Here is a 19,940-nt window from a genome sequence, read left to right as displayed (position 1 = left end):
CCAGAATAATGACTGACATAGAGAGGAAAGTTTGTATTAATAAATAAATACACCAAATTTTGTAGCCCTATTTTCTTCTTTGAGATAAAATGAAAGATTTCTGTTCAAAAGGCAACATTCCTATAAAATCCAAAAGCACCAGAAACTGGGGACATAAAATCAGAGTATTTTGCTGTACCAGAACAATGAAAATGTTACCATGGAGGAATATTAAAAATTATAAGTGTTCACTCGAGTGCTATAATTAAAACTGTGTCAACATTTTGCTTGTAAAACAGATTTTTCAAGGGAGGTTTGTATATTAACTATTATAGCTGACTATGAACATATAGGCTATTTTTCCCTCTAAGAAATATATTTCAATAGAATCAAGTCTGATGAGATCCCAGGTTCATAGAAAAAAAAGATCAGAAAAAAAGACCTGACAGATTTTAAAAAGAGTATTCAGCTTAACAGGAACGATAAAAACACATATTCTTTCATTGTTCATTTCAAAACTTATAAAGTTGGAAGACTAACAAATGCTCTTATTTTTACCTTTAACCCAACGTTTGTGCTTGATAATACTATGATATTTATAGATAGATTCCGAGAGAGTAAGACAGAGACAGAGAACATATGATAAAGCAAATGAAGTAATTCGCTTAAGAAATTGGTAAATTACATGGGTGTTCTTTACTATTCTTATTCTTGCAGCTTTGATGTAAATTGGAAATAATTTTTTTTTCTTTTGTCTTTTTGTCTTTTCAAGGCCACACCTGCGGCATATGGAGGTTCCCAGGCTAGGGGTCCAATCAGAGCTGTAGCTGCCGGCCTACGCCAGAGCCACACCAACGCTAGATCCGAGCCACGTCTGCGACCTACACCATAGCTCGTAGCAATGCCTGATCCTTAACCCACTGAGCGAGGCCAGGAATTGAATCCACAACCTCGTGGTTCCTAGTTGGATTCGTTTCTGCTGCGCCATGATGGGAACTCCAAATCTGAAATAATTTTGGAATAAAAAATTGAAAGAACAAAAAATAATTGTGCCTGATAATCCCCTTTAATATCGTATTTCTTAAAAATATATACATACTGCCAAGCATCAAAAGCAAAAGCCCTGGCAACCAAGGGTGTCTTTCCCATAGATAGTGATAAATACACAGGACTGGAAAAATCACAAAGAAAACTGGTGTTTAAGTTCCAGGTGTTTGGGAGGGCACATATAAGTAACCTGAGTTGCCCTTTGGTTCAGTGTTATAACACAAGGCAATTTTTTTTTTTTTTTTTTGCTATTTCTTGGGCCGCACCCACGGCATATGGAGGTTCCCAGGCTAGGGGTCTAATCGGAGCTGTAGCCACTGGCCTACGCCAGAGCCACAGCAACGCAGGATCCGAGCCATGTCTGGAACCTACAACACAGCTCATGGCAACACTGGATTGTTAACCCACTGAGCAAGGGCAGGGACCGAACCCGCAACCTCATGGTTCCTAGTCAGTTTCGTTAACCACTGCGCCACGACGGGAGCTCCATAACACAAGGCAATTTTTAAAAAAGTATATTGTGTATAAAGATGAGGAGAAAAACAAAGATAGGAAAAGAGATGGAGGTTAGTATACTTCAATATTGTTTTCACTTTCAAGAACTGGCTACCAGTTTGAACTGATCTTTGAAAAGTCAATACAAAAAACAACATGAGTACATGGCCAACACTGGACCAGTCATTTAGCTTCTCATCTATAAAATGAGTGCATTGATGAGAGCATCTCTTCTACCACTAGGGTATATATGCCATTTATGGATCCACCAAAATGTAATATTTTAAAGTAGAATCCTCCAAAATTCCTATAGGTGGGAGAGGCCATTGCAATTAATCACTGTCTCATAGCCAAGCCACACATTTCCACAGCATAGTTTATATAAGTCTCTTTTTAGAAAAACAAAGTGATTTTTTTTGTTTGTAATTCTGAATTCATCAAAAATATACACGTGTGGCATGTGAAAATGTGCACACACAGGCCACATAAAAATAAAATAATCCCAGCCATGAATGTTCATAGCAGCTTCATTTATAATAGCCCCAAACTGGGAAAAACTCAGAAGTCCTTCAAGAGGTGGGTAAATGGTTAGATCAACTGGGGTACCACAGAATACTGCGTAGCAATAAGAAGGAACAAACTATTGATACATGCAATCTAGATCAATATCCAAGAGAATTATGCACAGCAAAAAAAAAAAAAAAAAAAAGTCAGTCCCAAAAGGTTAGGTAACACATGATTCCATTTATGTAACATTCTTGAAAAGGCAAAATTATAGAAAGGGAGACTAGATTAGTGGTTGCCAGAAATTAAGGACACAGGAGAGGGGCATGAGATGGGAGGGAAGTGGAAAAGGGCAACATAAAGGATCTTTATGGTGATGGAAACATTCTGTGTCAGTGTTAAGGTCCTGCCTGTAGCACTGTTTTATGGTTTTGCAAAATGTTACCACTGAAGGAAACTGGGTAAAGGTTAATACATGAATCTCTCTGTATTATTCCTTATAACTGCATTCAAAACTACAATTATTTTTAAATAAAAAGTTTTTACAAAGCCCAAAAAATAATCTTAGCCAAATAACACACATTTCAGATTTGTAAGGTGACTGCTTCAAGGTCATCCTTATTTAGAACCCTGGGATGAGGTTTCATTTAGTAATGAAAATATTTAGTAAACTCTTCACATAAAATTTTTACCTAAGGACTATATTTAAATATACCATCCCCATATCTAGTATATATAAAGCTTTGTAAATGGGAAGACTGTCCCACAGGACAATAAAGACAACCAACATCACCTACGCTGTGGGGGAAAATGGAACACACTCTTGGTTTTCTCACACTTGAGCAAAATACAGGAACAATTAAAAATAACTTCCTGTATTTGCCACCAATGGTCTAATAATAGTCTCTGAGCCAAAAGGTAATACTCATCCATCTAATCATTGATGGCTTCAGAGTATCACTTGATGCTGAACTGATGACATGAGACTTATAAATAAGATACTAGTGATGCATATTTATACATGATGTCCTTCTGGATAAAAAAAGGACACTGCATGTGGTCACTGAGATATTAAGCTAATATTGTCAGAACAACACTGGAAAATAAGAGAAAAACAACTTGGTCAACAGAAGAAAATCCTGCAGTATCCCATTGGCAACAGGGACTAGGCGTGACCTTTCATGGGTCACACCATTTCACATTATTTCCCAGCTATTACATGCAATGAGGATGCAGTATCAGGGTAAGTCGACTGAAAAGGCAGGGATATGCGGATTTTTTTCTAGCACTAATTGGTACACAGAGGTGAACGTGACACAATAAAAAGGGGACAAGACGATGTCAAAAGACCTGCTTCTGCAACTTAATGTATTTGAGCATTTATAAAAAACACAAACATACAGAGGCTCAGTTTCAATATGAAACGATGAGGATGTTACATTTATCACAGGCTCTACACAGGACTGAATGAGATAACATGTTAAAGTACTTGGTAAACTATGACATGTAGACAATAAATAGAATTAATATGATGGCAATGAACCACCAACATATGAAGCTTATGCTCAAATCAATCATCCTCTGGATTCAGGATAAAGCCAGCACATACATTCAGATGATTCTTATATAACACAAATTGTGCAATAGTGACATAAAATTTGAGAGATCTCTGTAGTTGATAAGGAACTTGCTACACAGTATTCAATTCTTCACATGTTGTAAAATGATAATAAAAGCATAGCAGATAATCTGTTGCAGATTACACCTAGCCCTTGCAATGAGCCTATTTCCACAACAACAAATTCAGCAACTCTAACCCTGTAGTTAAAGGTATGTGGCTTTGTCAAATTCCAAGTCAGAGAAGCGTGAATGAATGAAAGATGAATGAATGAATGAATGAAAAAGAGACCTAAATCTATTTGTCCCTGCATAACACTCAGCATATAATCACTTTCTTTACTTGGCTTGAGTCTCCCATTAAAACATTTGGGCTCACATCCAGGAGTCCTCTCAAATCTCAACTCAGTTAACTTCATAGCAAAGAAAAATACATATAAACTAAGCTATCTGGTTTGAGAAAACTAAAATAATGATTAACTACTTTCTTCTTGTTTTGTTGCTCTGGGGTAAATACTATAATCATGAATCTTTTCTTTTAGTTTCTTTCATTTATCCAATCCTCAATTTCTTATTGAGTGTCCACAATGGGCCAGGAACTTACTTAGTGAGAAAGAAGATTTTCATTGTTACATATACACAGCCTTACTTGCCATTCACTTCCAAGCTCTACCATAAGACTAAAGCCCTACTCTTGACCTCAAGTGTCTTAATGCACCCCTGTAAAACATACTCAGGGAGCATGGAATTAGGGGAAGAAAAATCTTTCACTTTTGGAAGTTTTATTGTAGACAGATTTTCCAACACAAGCCAAAAATCATCGTTTTATGTTGTCATTTTCCTCATGGGTTTTTTAAATGTTGCTGGTACGTTTATACATTTTATGTTTTTTTTTTTTTTTTTAAAGCTGTTTAATTTGTAAACATGCCCTGGAGCATCCTGAGAGCATCAAGCCTTTGAATATTTCTTTATGAACTGACTCAATAATAATGAACCAATTACAGGTTCACTGGCACATACCTGAAATGAAACCTTAAATGACCAAAAGGAGCTCACAGCCTCAAGCAGCTGCCCCAGGTCATGGATACAGAGATAGTCATATCCCTCAAACATGTGGTACTGTGATGAATGTAGATGTCCAGGAAGTACTAAAGCTGCATTTAAAGGTTAATGTTGGCAGCCTACAAAGAAAAAGAAAAGAATCCTCAAAGGCCACTGTAAGCATGAATTTAGAGTCACAGACCACAGTGGTTCGAGTGGGGAACCCACCAGCTGAAGCACATGCCTAGCCATGGTCGGGGGCTGACTCTGCTAGCTAGGGGTGGGGGCAGTGGGCTGGGGCCAGGGCCAAGGCTCCAGGGCCTACGTTTTCAATGAATTGCAGAGGACACACACAAATGCCATGCTGACCACTGACCACCCTTACAACATGAACTTCAGCCTGGCTAATGATGTCTGAATAGAATACTTCACACTGCCTTCTCTAGCTTCATCTCAGTATAAATAAGTGGGCAACATCAAATCCTCTACTTGCACCATGAAGCATCTTTGAGCATAATACACAGTGGTATTTCTGCCCAAGAAGATACACTCTTTTCAGCACAATTATCACAAGTGTTTCTGAGTAGGGGAAGTGGCTTAGAGAGCCAATCTGGAATAGTCAGATATGGAAAATGGGTATGTGGCAAGATGGGCCCAGTAGAAGAGAACCAGTGGTTTGACAATCTCAAAAGACTTGCGAGGGCAGAGGGGGCTGCTGTGGGTGAAGGGAGGAGTAGAAGGTAGCAGCTGTTCCATAGGCTATCACTGAGACAAGGATCATGCTTCAGCCCCAGGTCCAGGTACCTAGAAGGAAACCCCCACATATTTGCTGAAGGAGAGAAAATGGGAAATATGAGACTGCAGTGTGGAGAAATCATAGATCCAAGGCATCTTTAAAAGCTTAGGAGGAACAATGTGTTTGAAGAGCAAGAGAAATCTTGAAGGTGATGGAAGGATTAAAAGGAAAGAGAAACTGGGTCCAAGGACCAGAAGAAATGCCAGCCCAGCTTAGGAAACGAAGTGTGAGGCTTTGGGGACCTTCTAAGGGGCACATCCCTGCTGAAAGGATGCAGTCTTGATGAACTGAGTCAGCGAGAGAGCACAGAGTTGGGAGGGGAATGGAGGGCTTATGAGGACAGGAAAGGTCCTTTATTTTGAATGTTAGTTTTCCACAGGTAGAGGTGAAAGGTACAACAGCTGGGGGAAGGTGGAAACTCAGTCAGGCTTGGACCAAAAACAATTTGAAATAATGAGTTATACTTTCTTTAAGAAGAAATTATTTAAGTCTCATGAATTTGCAAACACAGTGAATCTAAAAATGAAATATAGATACCACTGTGACAATGAGTCACACTACCTTTTTAAATACAAAAAAAAAAAACCTCTCTTGATTGATTGGACTGATACATTTCCCCCCCCTAATTACCTTTTTACTCCCCGTTGCTGAAACAAAAACAAGGCATAACTAATCAGTCATTTCACTGAGCATCCCTGAGGCCTATTTTATCCACGCTGTCCAGAGAGCTAAACAAAAATAATCATTCGAGGTCTAGTGCAGTGAAGACCATATATATGCTTTTGAAATATTTTAAACAGCACTGCTGCTTAAATAAGGGCTGCATTAAAACAGTAACTGGATTCAATGACTTAATTCATTTTTTGAGCCTCTTCACGTGAGACTGAATTACTGCTTAATGACTCTCTTCACCATTCAAAAATGAATAGCTTTTTTTTTTAAAGCAAGAAATAAATAATGTGAAAATAGAACACTTGAAGTAAAATTATAATCATTACGATGCTGTCACTTTAACATCTATAGACTTAATTGTTTTACAATTGACATGTGAGAAAAAATGTCAAGGCTAGGTAGAAATATGCTGCTGAATGTTCACTGGTGGTGGGGGGAGAAGCCAAAGACAACACAAATGAAAAAGCAGAACAATGATTCCGGCTCTCAGGTGCCTAATCTATGGGACCACTATGCACAGCTTAGAGACAGAAAGAAAGGATTTCCTTTACTTTTTCTTTTCCTTTATTTTTCTATTTTACAGGTGCGCATAAAAGAGGATTGTAATGAGCTGCACACTGTAAACACCAGCACTATTAGGTGCCTGCATCTTTTCTACCCTATGCTTCAAAAAGCAACAAGATTAGGTGCTGGGATTATACAGATTGAAATTTGCAACTTTTAATAACCTTCATACTTTGCAGACAAATATCTGTCTCCCTGGTTCCCTCCCCCCCCAAGCTTCCCAAGAAGGGAAAAGGAGTCAGATGATGCCTTTGGAAACAAGAATTCATCAAACTGTTGTGAGACATGCTGGTGAGAGAAACATAAGGAGAATAGGGCCTTCGGTTCCATATATGTGCTCATTTTGAATTTACTAGCTTTGCTGGTTGGTGTAAGAAACAGTGCAGAGCAACTGTGGGAGCTGCTGCATTAGCAAACTGGCCAAAGTAGCCCTGTCATTTATACCGCCTGCCCCCCTCCCCAAACTCCCTGCACAACCGGAATGGAAACATTTGCTCTATTGGAAGGCAGTGATAAGGATGGATTTTTAAAGTTTCCATTTTTAAGTGAAAATGAAAGAAAAATGCTCTTCTAGATGTGTTGTGCCTTTGAGCTCCATTTGAAAAACGAAAAAAAAAGGCAGAGAAAGCTGCTGTGAAGGTCACTGAGTGAAAGAACTTCCTCAGGGCACAGAATAAATTAAATCCCAAGGAAAAAATAAAATGTGATTTCTAGAGTGTGAGGCACAAACTCCAAATGACAATGATTGACAGCCAAACTATATCCGTGCAATATCCAAGTCTGCACGTTCTCATTTACCTCAGTGTAGCCAGCAAGCGCCCATTAAACATCCGTCTGATGCCCAAATTAACCTTCTTGGCAAACTGAAAGAGGCACAAACTATCATAATCAACCTTTCATTATCACAGCAGCCTCTAGTTAAAGGGTCAGAATAATTGTGCCATCAGAGCCTTGATTGTTTTCAATCAACAGACGGCTGGAGTGACAGCTCGGTGATGGAGGGGTCTGATGAAACCGCACCAGGCCTAATCAGAGCAGATGAAAGGAAGGCATGATTGGTGCAAATGAACAGTCGTGCCTCTCCTTTTCATTTACAATCTGAAATTACTCTTAAATTTGTGGGGGTTTTTTTTCCTCCCTTATGAGCACCACTGAAAGAATGTTTGACTTGTTATGAGTTCTGACAGTGCAGAGTTATAAAACACAGGTAGGGTTATCAGCTGAGGCTTTAAGTGGGTATTCAGCATAATTCTAGCAAATTCACTCTTGAAAAGCACAAAACGACTAAAAAGGCTTCCAATGACCTAACCTCTCAGTGCTGTTTGATTAACAGACCCATTTATTCTGCTGGCATTCTAAATGATGAACAGATAAAACCGAGGGCAGACATACCCTGTAAATGTTTTCTCTCAACTGTTTACTTCAGTACCAGTTGCTCTGCCCCACATCCTTACTGTTCTCGAAGAACATCCCATTGAGCTCAAAGGAGCCCATCCATCAGAGGACCTGGATCAAATAGGGGCGGTTTGGGGTTAAGAACATGAAGCTGCACTGGGAACCACAGAGGTAGGAAAGACTAGAATCCACCAACCCTATGCTGATATCAAAAAGAATATTGGGAGAAAAGGGATAAAAAATTCTGTGATAGACCAGGCTAAATTTGGCATAAAAGGGATTGGGAGAAAATTGAGACAATATACAGATGCATTTACATAAAAGCTATACAGACTATAGATGTGAATATCATTTAAAAATTTATCATGAATGGAATATCCACTTGGAGTAGCGAAAATAAGCTGCTAACGGAGTTCCCCTGTGACACAGTGAGTTAAGAATATAACTGCAGTGCCTCCCATCGCTGGGAGGTGTAGGTTTGACCCCAGCGCAGTGGGTTAAAGGATGTGGCGTTGCCACAAATGCGCAGGTCGCAGCTGAAGCTCAGATTCAATCCCTAGCCTGGGAACTTCCACATGCTGTAGGTGTGGCTGTTAAAAAAATAGTAATAATAAGCTTCTAACTTTTGTTTTCTTCTTTAATCTTAGGAATTAACCATCCAATTATGAGAGTATTATGACTCAGGTCAGTACTACAAAACAAAAGTCTTTTAGCTGCAAAAATTAATATGCATGCAACATGTGATATGTGTGTGTACCTGCAAGTGTGTGTATGGTATCATACCCCAACTGCGTGTGTATAAGAGATGAGGAACAGAGTAGTTTTTAACTTCCTACTCAAAATTTTTACATAAAACTTGGGCCACTTTATTTGCTAGAGTCTGAGTTGGAATGCTATGATAAGGGTATATAATCAACAAAGTAAAAAGAATTATTAAAGACACTTTGGAATTTTCCATGCAGTATTTAGCAAAATTTGTTCCCTCATAGCTAGACCTCATTTCATGAGTTAAATGCTTTCCACAAAGTACCAAGAATATACAACATTCCCATAGTTCTACCTACATGTAAATATACTCCAAGCAGGATATTGCTAAATCTGTTCTAGGACTTTTTGCAGCATTTCAACCTTTTCATTTTTTTTTTTTAAAGGAGACAATTCTCAAAGGAAGATATCAAGAGAATGGTTCAAACACAAGTATTGTTCCAAATTCATCCCTGTTCTCCCATCACTTGTCCCAAGTGACCAATTCTTCAACAGTCACCTTACTCCTCCTGCACACAGGTACCTCCAGCTTTCTCGGTGACCCAGTTCCATTGTCTCCTGAGGGCTTCGTTCTTCTCCCAGAGTGGCATGGTTTTTTAAGGCACAACTTCCTTATGCCCGGAAGGCAGTTTTGGTATTGGTTAAATAGGAGTGGTTTGGAATACCAACAGCACATGGGACTTAAAAGGAGATTTCCTAACTGGTTCAACATGAGGACGAAAAGCAGATCAACCTGGGTCAGTGCCTATTCTCACCCCCTAGAATCCATTGGGTGTGGAATTCATCATTCTAAAGGACTACACAGGCTTCTATGTGGCCTATATAGGACAAGAGATGGAAAAAAGCAGAAAGATTCTTCAGGGGACCTGGAAAACCTGAAGAATCAACCCCTTTGTTTACTTTATTATTCATTCTTTGTCTGGGGCTTCACTCACAGGTTACAGTCCCATCAATGGGCAGAATAAGAAACCACCTCCACCATAAAAAAAAGAAAAAAGAAGTTTCCACCATGGCACAGTGGGTTAATAATTCCATTGCAGTGGCCCGGGTTGCTGCAGAGGTGCGGATTCCATCCCCAGCCCAGTGCAGGGGGTAAAAGGACCTATGCCACAGCTGTGGCTCAGATTCAATCCCTGGCCCAGGAACTCCCATATGGTACAAGTGCAGGCATAAACAAGCAAATAAACAAAAGTTACAAAAATAAAGATTTTTTAAAAAGAAAATCACTTATAGTCCTTGGCAGGTTCAAAGTCATACTCACAGCCAAAGAGAAGGATGCCTAAAGTCTATTTGCCTCTTATCCAAGCGCCGTCCTTTCTGGATGGAGAATTTTAGTTTTACTTTCAGCTGTGAGTAATTTCCCATTGTGATTGGCTGACTTATAGTCAATTTAGTATAATTAATGCCAAATTACATTGTAATTCACAGAGAATTACAAATTAAAAGCTATATTAAGAGCAAATGAATTAATCAAAATTAATGATATTATGCTCACTTGTTTTAAAGTGTTAATAAGACGGGTCCTCTTAAAACGTTTAAACTTTAGCGCACCATCCATCACTCCCTTCAATTACCTGATTTCCTTGTGCGGCCAGAGGAGGTGGTGTGTGGGCACTTGTCATCAACAAGAACACACATGGAGAAGATATGTGCATTCCCCCTCTGGCTGGCCTGCCTCTTTTCAGCTTCTGTTCCTAAAGCAAAAGTAGTATTTCTGCCACTTATGGAAACAGACTCGTAATACTTCCTAAAGACAAAGGAAAACAGTGCAAAAATCTGTGCTATTTATCTTTTGAGCCCATGAAGTTTTTTTTTTTTTTTTTCCCTAAGAGAATTTTTCTTCCCGATTATGCTTTGGCTACCAGAATATGGAAACCTGTTTTCATTTCTCCAAGGTGCCACCCCAAGTAATGAAGAGGTGGTTAGACTAAGGAGTAGAACCTCGCCACAGAGAAAGCATTACTCCGTATTGTGGACACAGAAGTCTGAGAATGATCTTTATCTCTGAAGGCCACCAACAATTACTATCTTAGAATGGCCACGCTTCTCCTTCAGGTGTGTCAAGCTGAAAGATGTTCTTATTTTCACGTGGAGCAGAAGTTCTGGAGGCAGGGGTGGGAGAAGCAGTGTGTAAGTATGTCATTATTCAACAATAAATCCCAAGGCTTCCTCAGACAACTCTTTGGATTATAGACACGTCTAGACCTCTGGGCCACTCCACAGCTAAGTCTAGATCCTCTTCTCTAGAATGCCCTGAATGGGCAACCTCTATGGTCTGACATGGCCAACTGGCATAGCCAGTGGGCACTCAATTGGCCTGATAAGGATTCCTAGAGAATCTGCCTGATGATACAGGATATGGGGCCCAGGATCACCTCGGTTTTAAAGAGACTAACATTTATCAGAATCAATAAATTAACATTTTTCCCTTTCTCTTAAACCCCCCTATCTAGACTATCACTCAACTGTCAATTTTGCTGCATAAATTTCTTAATTTTAATATTTGAGTATAAAATGCAGATATCACGATTCATCATTTCCATTTGTTCCATCTACATTCTAACAACAGCCTGCAGACGTCCCACATGCAGTATGTAGAGCTGCAGCAGAAATAACCATGCTCTAGGTTCTTTTCCACACTGATTTAAATCTCTTGGTCAGATTTTAAAGTGATCCTCCCTTATGGGCCTTCTCTGTCTGCTTGAAACTTCATCACTTTGTACCTTGAAAGAATGACAAGGAGTTCCCTAGAGTCTACCAGAATTCTCCATTCAACTCCTTCTCATCAAACCATCTAGAGCCTCAATTTTCCAGGCTCTGATAAAGACCCTCAGCAACACTTTCTTGTATGATTTTTATTAGAGTCATTTTTGCAACTTCCCACAAAGCTGCACAACAGGTGAAGGTGAAAATTGGTAATTTAGTAGGAAACATATACTGCTGGCTCACTCATTACAGAGTAATACAACTGCTTTGACTTTTGAGAAGATGCATCAGGTATTTTGAGTTTCTGTTTTCTTAAGAGATTTGGAAGTATGTGAAGAGAATACAGTGAGGCAGGGAAACCGATACTGTAAAAGGAGTCAACCACTTAACCTCCGTGAGCTTCCATTTCCTCACTTGTTAGAATTTGGGGAATACTTGCCTTATCAACCTTAAGGCTGATGAGAGACTTGGATGAAATTTTGTGTGTAAAAATGCTTTAAAAGTATAAAGCTCTCTAAGGATTGTAAAAATTATTATTGCTGTTATTATTATTGATGAACTTCTTTGCCTAGCCTCGGGGTTTCCACCTCATGTTTAGCATATAGTTAGGTTTTATTTTTAAATCCCTGATAACCCAGGTAGCAACAATATTACTGCAGGCTACCAATGCATAAGTAATATTCTCCAGTCATCTTTTTCCTTCTCACAGCAGCAACAACAAAAATATCAGTCTGGAAACAACATGAATCACAATGAAAATTAGAAGCAGAGAACATAAATATGTCATATCTCATAAATCACCTTGTTCTGTTGTGCTCATTTAGAAAAAAAGGGGTGGGGGAGAAAAAACAACTATTAACTCATGGGAACGGCAGCACATGAATACAAGTTAGGTCTCCTATAATTTCTGATAATCACTGCCCTCATAGCTACTTGACAACGTGGAGCTGTAGCATCGAGGATTAGCTGCAGCAAAGTCCCTCTGAAATGAATGTGTCATGCATCTCACAAAGGTACGTGGTCCAGAAAAACAGCAGGGCCGCTGGTCAAGCTCCTCAGGTATGAGTCCTCAGGGAGATCACAGATCAGGACAAATGACTAATACACACTCTGGCAGCTTCAAACACCATAAATAGCAGAATTGCTCAGTGTCCAGCTGGGGGCCCTCTGAGGATCAAACATCCTCTGGGCACAGCACTACTGGGGATGTGAAGGAACCACTATTTTGTTCTCTTCCCTAACATCCAGTAAAGAGGAAATGGCAATGTTCTCAGCACATCTATAGAAAAGACTGAAAGTAACTGGGAGGGACTGCCAGAGGTTTTGGGAAGAAAATTGAGAAATGGTACACATTTAAATAGTTTAAGGAATGATAAGTAAAAAAAAAAAAAATGAGATACCATGAAGATGCTCTCTGAAAAACATGGTAATGACCCTGGCATATATGAACTTGAATTGAGGAAGGGAGGGGATATAATGAAAGACTGCAATTTTAGTGGGGGGGATGAGAGTTCCCAGGCCACAGTATTTTACTCCATTTCTAGTTACCAAGGTCCTAGGGTTAAGAATGAGGATACTACCTACAGAGTTTTTGGATTAAATGATCACCCACGGTCCAGTTTCTCTGAGGTGTGGACTGTACCAAAGGGATTGACAGAGGTTTGCAAAGCTGATTAGAGGGTACATACAATGAACAAGAGTTAACAGTGAATAAGGCTCTGACGAAAAGGCAAAGGGACACCGGGTGGTACTGAGATGTCCAAACAAAAGGATTTCATTTTCCAATCTACTCATATCATTTCGACATGCCCAAAATTAGCAAGGAAATCACTACTCTACTTGGCATGGGTCAGTCCCCACTGGGAAAGAATCAGGCCACAGAGGGGAAGAATATCAAGTAGAAAGCTCCATGTCAGACTCTGTAAGATCCAGGAAAGCAGGGCCACATCAGCTCTTTCTATTATCAACTGCCCAGAACCCATCACACAGCAGGCAGCAGTGGTGCTTGATAGCACGTGACCAGGCAGAAGAGGCGCTCAATGACAATTTGAAATGAATGAAAGATCGAATTAAGCACCTGGAGCAGAGAGTTAGAGACACAGGCATGAAGGGAGGCAGAGTTGGCTGTTATCCCTTTAATCTACAGTCACTGCACCAGAGAACAAGAATGGCCAAGCCCTTCCTAATTTTTTTTTAAAGTCACAGGATTAATCTGATGCACCTCTGGTCCACCATGCCCAAGTACTTTTGCACGTCTATTATGAATGTAGAAGTTGTGGACCAAAGTAGGGGAAAAAAAAACCCAAGAATTAGAAGACATGAATTTGATTTCTAGCTTTGTTACCTCAGTTTCCCCATTTGTTCCCCAGGTGAGCAAAGCAGTGCAAAACACAGAAGCATCCTGGAAACTATGATGTGATATTCTAATGTGAAATATGATGATAGCATTAGTGGATGCATACTACTGTTTGAAGTCTTGCTTCACCCTGCCTAGAGGTGCATTTGAGACAGTTTATCATCTAAGAGATAAAAGATGAGAGCTGAGGACGTCACTGGTGTCCTCTATTTTCCATCTATAAAGGGATAGTAGCTTTTTGTTTGGTTCACTTTCTGGGACTCCTTTTGAGGAAAATGTCTAAATCAAACCCTAAAGTGGGTGGTTTGCAGAGTAGATAAAAGCTCAGGAGGGGCTTGTCAAAAAAAAAAAAAAAAAATCACCGCGTCCGAGGATGCTGACTGCTCTAAACAATATGCAAGCTACATCTCTAGGGATATAAAGTGAATGTGTTGTTAACAGTGTGACTACAGAAGCACATTTCCAACAAAAATACAAGGAAAAATGCAGTTTTAAAAGGTCAAACTCATTTTGTATACCAATTTTCCTAGACTAAATCCAGCCTTATGTAGGAATAGTAGGATGTCTAGTTATCCATTCAGTACATTTTAATATGAAAACCATACATTACTGTTTTTATTTATTATTTACAGAGTGTAAGAGAATACCACAGTAGCACTCAACACAAACCCTGCAGGCACTGCCTCTGCCTTTGGGGGTGTATAATCAAAGACAAATGTAAACATGGTCACCCACCCTCACCCCCACCCCAAACCAGGTAACATGGTCCCTCTTTGCCAAACTAAAATGGGACAGGAGTGGGATACAGGAGATTTTCCCTGCTAAAGGTCTGACCTTGTCTGACATCAGTGATATGACCAATGAATTGTTTGGTCCTATTTCCACCAAAGTCCAGGAAAAGTTAGACTCAAATATAAGAAGCAGCCCTCCACCCGAGGTTAATGAAGGAAGAAAACCACTGTCAGATGTACTATCTTTATAAAATAGTAAGATGAGCCCTCTTCACAAAAAGTAGGAACCAGTTAATAAATTAATAGTTCAAGGTAAATAAAGCTTCACAGAGATTACACTAAACTAAAAATCTCTAACCCAATAATTAAACATTTTTATAAAGCTTTTTACCCTGGGACCTAGGTTCTAACATTGTGCTGAGCACATAACAGGTGCTCAAGAAACACTCATTTGTATTTCTATAAACTATTCATTTTTAAATATCCTTCTTGTTTCTGCTACTTCAGAGATGAAATAATAATCCAGAGAGCTGGATTGATGGTTTAAAATTCAGAAGGATCCTTCCCAATTGAGGTGATGCCTGGGAGAGGGAAATGGAGGTAGCTAACCTGTACTCTGCCTTCCATTCCATAGTTTGGGGCATTTAATTTTGGGCTTAATAAATAATGAAGGACAGAGAGCCACACCTTATTCCTATGCTACCAAATATAAGAATTTACATTACATTCAGGTTTGTCCATAAACTATACTCTCACGGAAAGTAATCTCCTCATTCTCAGAAAAGAGAATCGGACATACAAAAGGCAGAGAGTGCACTTTCCTGAGGAAAAAAAAAACAGATTAGCCAGCGCTTCCTATCAAATGAGAACAGGCCCAAAATGTGGAAGTGGTATGGAACTATTTCATTATTTCCTCTAAGGTTTTAGAGCAGCACTCCCTGCTAGTAGTCTAAAATTATATGTTGAATCTAACAGGAGAAATTTAACAGGGCCCTGTTGAAACAAAGCCCTAAGTTAAAGCTAAAACCCGAAAGCAAAATAAAACCAGTGGAGATTTGCCAGGTCACGGATGTGAGTGACCTCATGCCCCGTGTATCCTTTTCAGCTGATTTGCTCATTTTTAGTCTCTTCTTTCTTTGAGCCCAATAACCAATTTGGTGTCTTTCATCTGGAACCTGAGAAATTGCTGGCCTTGAACCCTAAGACCAAACTGTTGAGCTGAATACTTTTAAAAAGATTTTTTTTGGAGGGGATTTCTCTGTCCTTGTAAATCCAAAGTGTGTATATGGTGCAGTCTCTATATTGCCTGTGAATATAAAATGAAGTTAACAGACTGAGTAGTTTCAGGCTATGCAAGGCGGAAAGAATTGTCTAGGGGGGATGAAGAAGCCTTCTGTGAGTGAGGAGACTTAAAAGTTTTAAAAGATCAGATAAAAAAAAAAAAAAGACAGAGAGAAGACATAAAGCATAATTCTGGGGGATTTCACAGGTGTCCAGATCCACAGGATGGTCATTACGGCTGCGGCACATTTTAGCAAGAAAGGGACTGGATAAGGAACAGGAAAAAGTGAAAAAAAAAAAAAAAAGAGTTTCTTTAGTGAGGACAACTTAATGGTTAATGGTTCTTATGACACATCTTTAGAGCCAAACTGGGTAAAGTTTGATGAATAATAAAAATTAGGCTTCTTGCTAAATAAAGTGAATATTCCAGGTTAGACAGTGGAAGAGCCACATGTGTAGATGTGCGTGTGTGTGTGTTTACTGAGTTCTCACAAATTACCAGTCGCACATATTATTCAAACAGCACTACGCCTCCCTCTGCTTTTCTATTACTTGTCCCACTTTGTGCCAATTTCCTTTTTTCCTCCCCAACACCCCTTGCTTCGCTGTTCTTCTTTAAGACACAGGATAGGGATTTGTCAAAGTCAATGAGCACTTTATTACAGTGAGAACGTCCCGTAATGAACAATTCAGCAATTTAATGAGATTCTGTAGATCTGTCTCCAGCCTGTCCATCAAGTTTCACTTCTATAAAGCACCCTGACACTAATCCTCTGGCATACCCAATCTTCACCCTGGGCTGAATATTAGATTCTTCCATGGTATATTGCATTTCTAGTATAACCTCAGCAAAAATGATGAACTTAACGATACTTGAGGCAATATAACTGGACTGATTAGATTTTTCTCTATTGGGTTGATTATGAGGGAATTACTTATTTACTAAGATAAAGCAAAAACAGTTTCTTATTGCCTACTGAATGCCTAAATTGATAATATTTATATGAGTATTTTAATTCTTTCTTGAGGACCAGGCATAAAAAAATATTGCCTGCAGTGGAAAGCAGCTTTTGAAGTTCTACATTATAATATTAGTAGCCTTTACAGAGGTCATTATGATAACTCTTATGTGGATAGTATGGAATTTTTTGGACACTCAGACATCTGCACATTACCATGTTGATATCTGGCAGTGCCTTCAATAAGAGACAGAAGCCACAAAAAGAGACAGAAGCCACAAGGATGGTCGGCTCAGATCTCAAATTTGGTTAGAAATAAATGCAGAATTCATTCTAATTATTGCAAGTCTTCCTTTTCTAAGTAAGAAAAATTGGCAACTCCCCACTTTGAATTGACCAGAGTAATTCTGATGATTTGTGTTTTTCACAGATAATCAGAATTTGTATTAAAAAAAAATCATCCTCCCCAATATTTATGACGTCTGCCTGAACAAACATTATCAGAAATACCTAAGAAGTGGAAAATAATTCATGGCGTGTATTTTCTTATCAAGACAGTGTGGAATACTGGAGAGGCGTCGGCAGGTGTCAGCATAGGTGGATTTGAGGACTGGCTCTGCTCCGTAACCCTGAGGCAAGACACTGAAGCCTCATTTTGCTTGTCTGGAGGATGGAATGATAACAGCCATCTTTCAGGCCTGCTGTGATGATAAGTTAATGAGACCGCAAAGAGCCTGGAAGGCCCTCAGTGCACCACAGCTCTTATCATCCTCACTGGTGGAAGCAACATTGAAGAGGGAAGTTGCTAATTAAAGTAAGATAAAGAAAGAAATAAGGGAGAAAGGCATCAGGAAAATCAGTAATCAGTAGAATTAGATGCTGGATAATTAACAGCTACCTTTGACTCTGTTTCGGCCAGAATTAAAGTAGTCTTTGAACATCATGTGACAAGATACAAAGTATTCATTGCCTCATCAGCTAATAGAAGGTTTCCTATTTCCCCCTGTATTCTGCATATAAATATTTTTCAAATGATCATGAAATCTTTTTTTTTTTTGCTATTTTTTGGGGCCACTCCCATGGCATATGGAGGTTCCCAGGCTAGGGGTCTAATCGGAGCTGTAGCCACTGGCCTATGCCAGAGCCACAGCAACGCGGGATCCGAGCCGCATCTGCAACCTACACCACAGCTCACGGCAACGCCGGATCGTTAACCCACTGAGCAGGGGCAGGGATCGAACCCGCAACCTCATGGTTCCTAGTCGGATTCGTTAACCGCTGAACCACGACGGGAACTCCTGATCATGAAATCTTGAAGGTATGGCACCCTAGAAGTAACAGCAGGGTTAGCCAGTGCTTCAGAGAGTGAGACAGAAAAAGTGGGGGTAAATGGACTCTGTTTCCCAAAGACACTATGTGGATTGTTCAAGGATAGTCACTGAGGATGAGCAGAAATGGATTTAAATTGAATAAGCAACTTGAAAATACAAAACATCCTCCAGTCCCCCAGACAAAGGATATTTGAAAAGAATGCTATGTCAGGTGAAAAGGCAGGGCTGAGGAAAATGGCCATGAATGCAGAATGAACTAAGGAGGGAGATTTTTCCACTGCAGAGCAAGGGGAGCTTCGTCTCATTTAAGGCCCCAGCTGCTCTCCACTGCAACAAAGAAAGGTTTCTGAATTGTTTAGAGGAAAGCCCAGAATTTATTCTGATTCCACTGGTCTTAAATACGCATAACTATCCCTCTACAATCCATTTTTCTTATATTCAGTTTAGAAACTATGTTTGTCAGGGGAATAAAAACCCTTGGCTCTTTCTGATGGAAGCACCTTAGGTTCTGGGAAGCCAGGTGAAGGTCTGAGGACTCTCACCTGTGGTTCCCTGAGTTAAGCTGAACAGCCCGAGGCCTCAAGCCTCAAGGGCTGATGTTCTCCAATTACTTGCCCATCAAGGAGCGCGACTTCTAAGACTTCAACACTAGTGTGGACCAAACCAGATGAAATAGCTGTCATTGTCCCTCAACCCCTTAACTTTTAATCATGCTATGTCTTCACGCCAAAAGAGGACCCATGCAGAGCGCCCTTACCTGCCAGATCTGCTCTTCACTCAAGGAGGTCAGACGGTCGCTTTTCAGGACCTCCTGAAGCAGACAATAAGGGAGCGTTAGAATGTCTTCCGGGCGACTCTTCAGGAGTTCAGAGAGATGTTTCACTAAGAAATCGATCACTGCCTTCTCCAACAAAGTGAGGTTAAAGAGGTCAGCAAGTCTGTACAGATCCAAGTAATTAAAGCTATTTAATTCCTGGGTGCCAAAAAAAAAATGGAAAAAAAGATCTCTTAGAAATCAATCCAAGAAAGAGCAAGCAAGAAATTCCAATTGACTCCCTAAAGTCTGCCCAACAGGAGTGGGAGAAAAGGACCTGCACTCTGGTTGACAATGTCAACAAGATCCTCAATGGTAAGGCTCTGGGCAGAGAACTGCTGTTGTGGAATTTAACTTTCCCCCTCTTGAAACCCATATACTTAAAGACATCTTAAAGGGATTGAATGGGGTTTCTGGTTTAACTGGCTAGGAAAGCAGTTTTTCTACCTTTGCCATACTTTACAGTTCTCAGGAGGTAAGTTTCTTCTCCTAAAGATAATGTGGGGCAGAGTGGGAGCCCTGATTAGATAACAGACTATATGAAGACAGACTGACCTCTTTCCAAAACTTCAAATTCAGGGCAACTTTGAGTAAAAACTACCTAACCTGACTAAAAAACCAAAACAGATTTTTATATGTAAAGTCTCAAGAAATGAAGAAATCTCACAGAAAAGATTCCCACCCTGAGAATAATTCTATCTACATCAAAGCCACCTGAGGTGGATGATTTATAATTGTTCTTTGCTTTCTGTTAGCCTCAAAAATTCAATCAACAACAATCTTCAAAGAGTTTCTATAGCAATGCTTCTTTTACCTATCCCTACAAGTTCTCAAACTCATAGCCAGGGCATAAAATAAGGCCCCCAGGGAGCCAGGACATCTGGAAA

At 39.7% G+C, this 19,940-nt stretch overlaps 1 protein-coding gene across 1 annotated transcript in view; it reads right to left on the bottom strand.

Moving 5' to 3' along the window:
* Positions 1 to 19,940, bottom strand: part of KLHL32 (kelch like family member 32) — a 224,746-nt gene that overhangs the window by 49,628 nt on the left and 155,178 nt on the right. Inside the window, exon 6 of the mRNA XM_047761350.1 lies at positions 18,997 to 19,212. Coding sequence (XP_047617306.1) covers positions 18,997 to 19,212 — 216 coding nt within the window. The remainder of the gene's footprint in view (positions 1 to 18,996; positions 19,213 to 19,940) is intronic.

Source organism: Phacochoerus africanus, chromosome 2 (genome assembly GCF_016906955.1).
Source record: "Phacochoerus africanus isolate WHEZ1 chromosome 2, ROS_Pafr_v1, whole genome shotgun sequence".
NCBI classification, from domain to species: Eukaryota; Metazoa; Chordata; class Mammalia; order Artiodactyla; family Suidae; genus Phacochoerus; species Phacochoerus africanus.
This window is presented reverse-complemented; position numbering and strand designations above follow the sequence as displayed.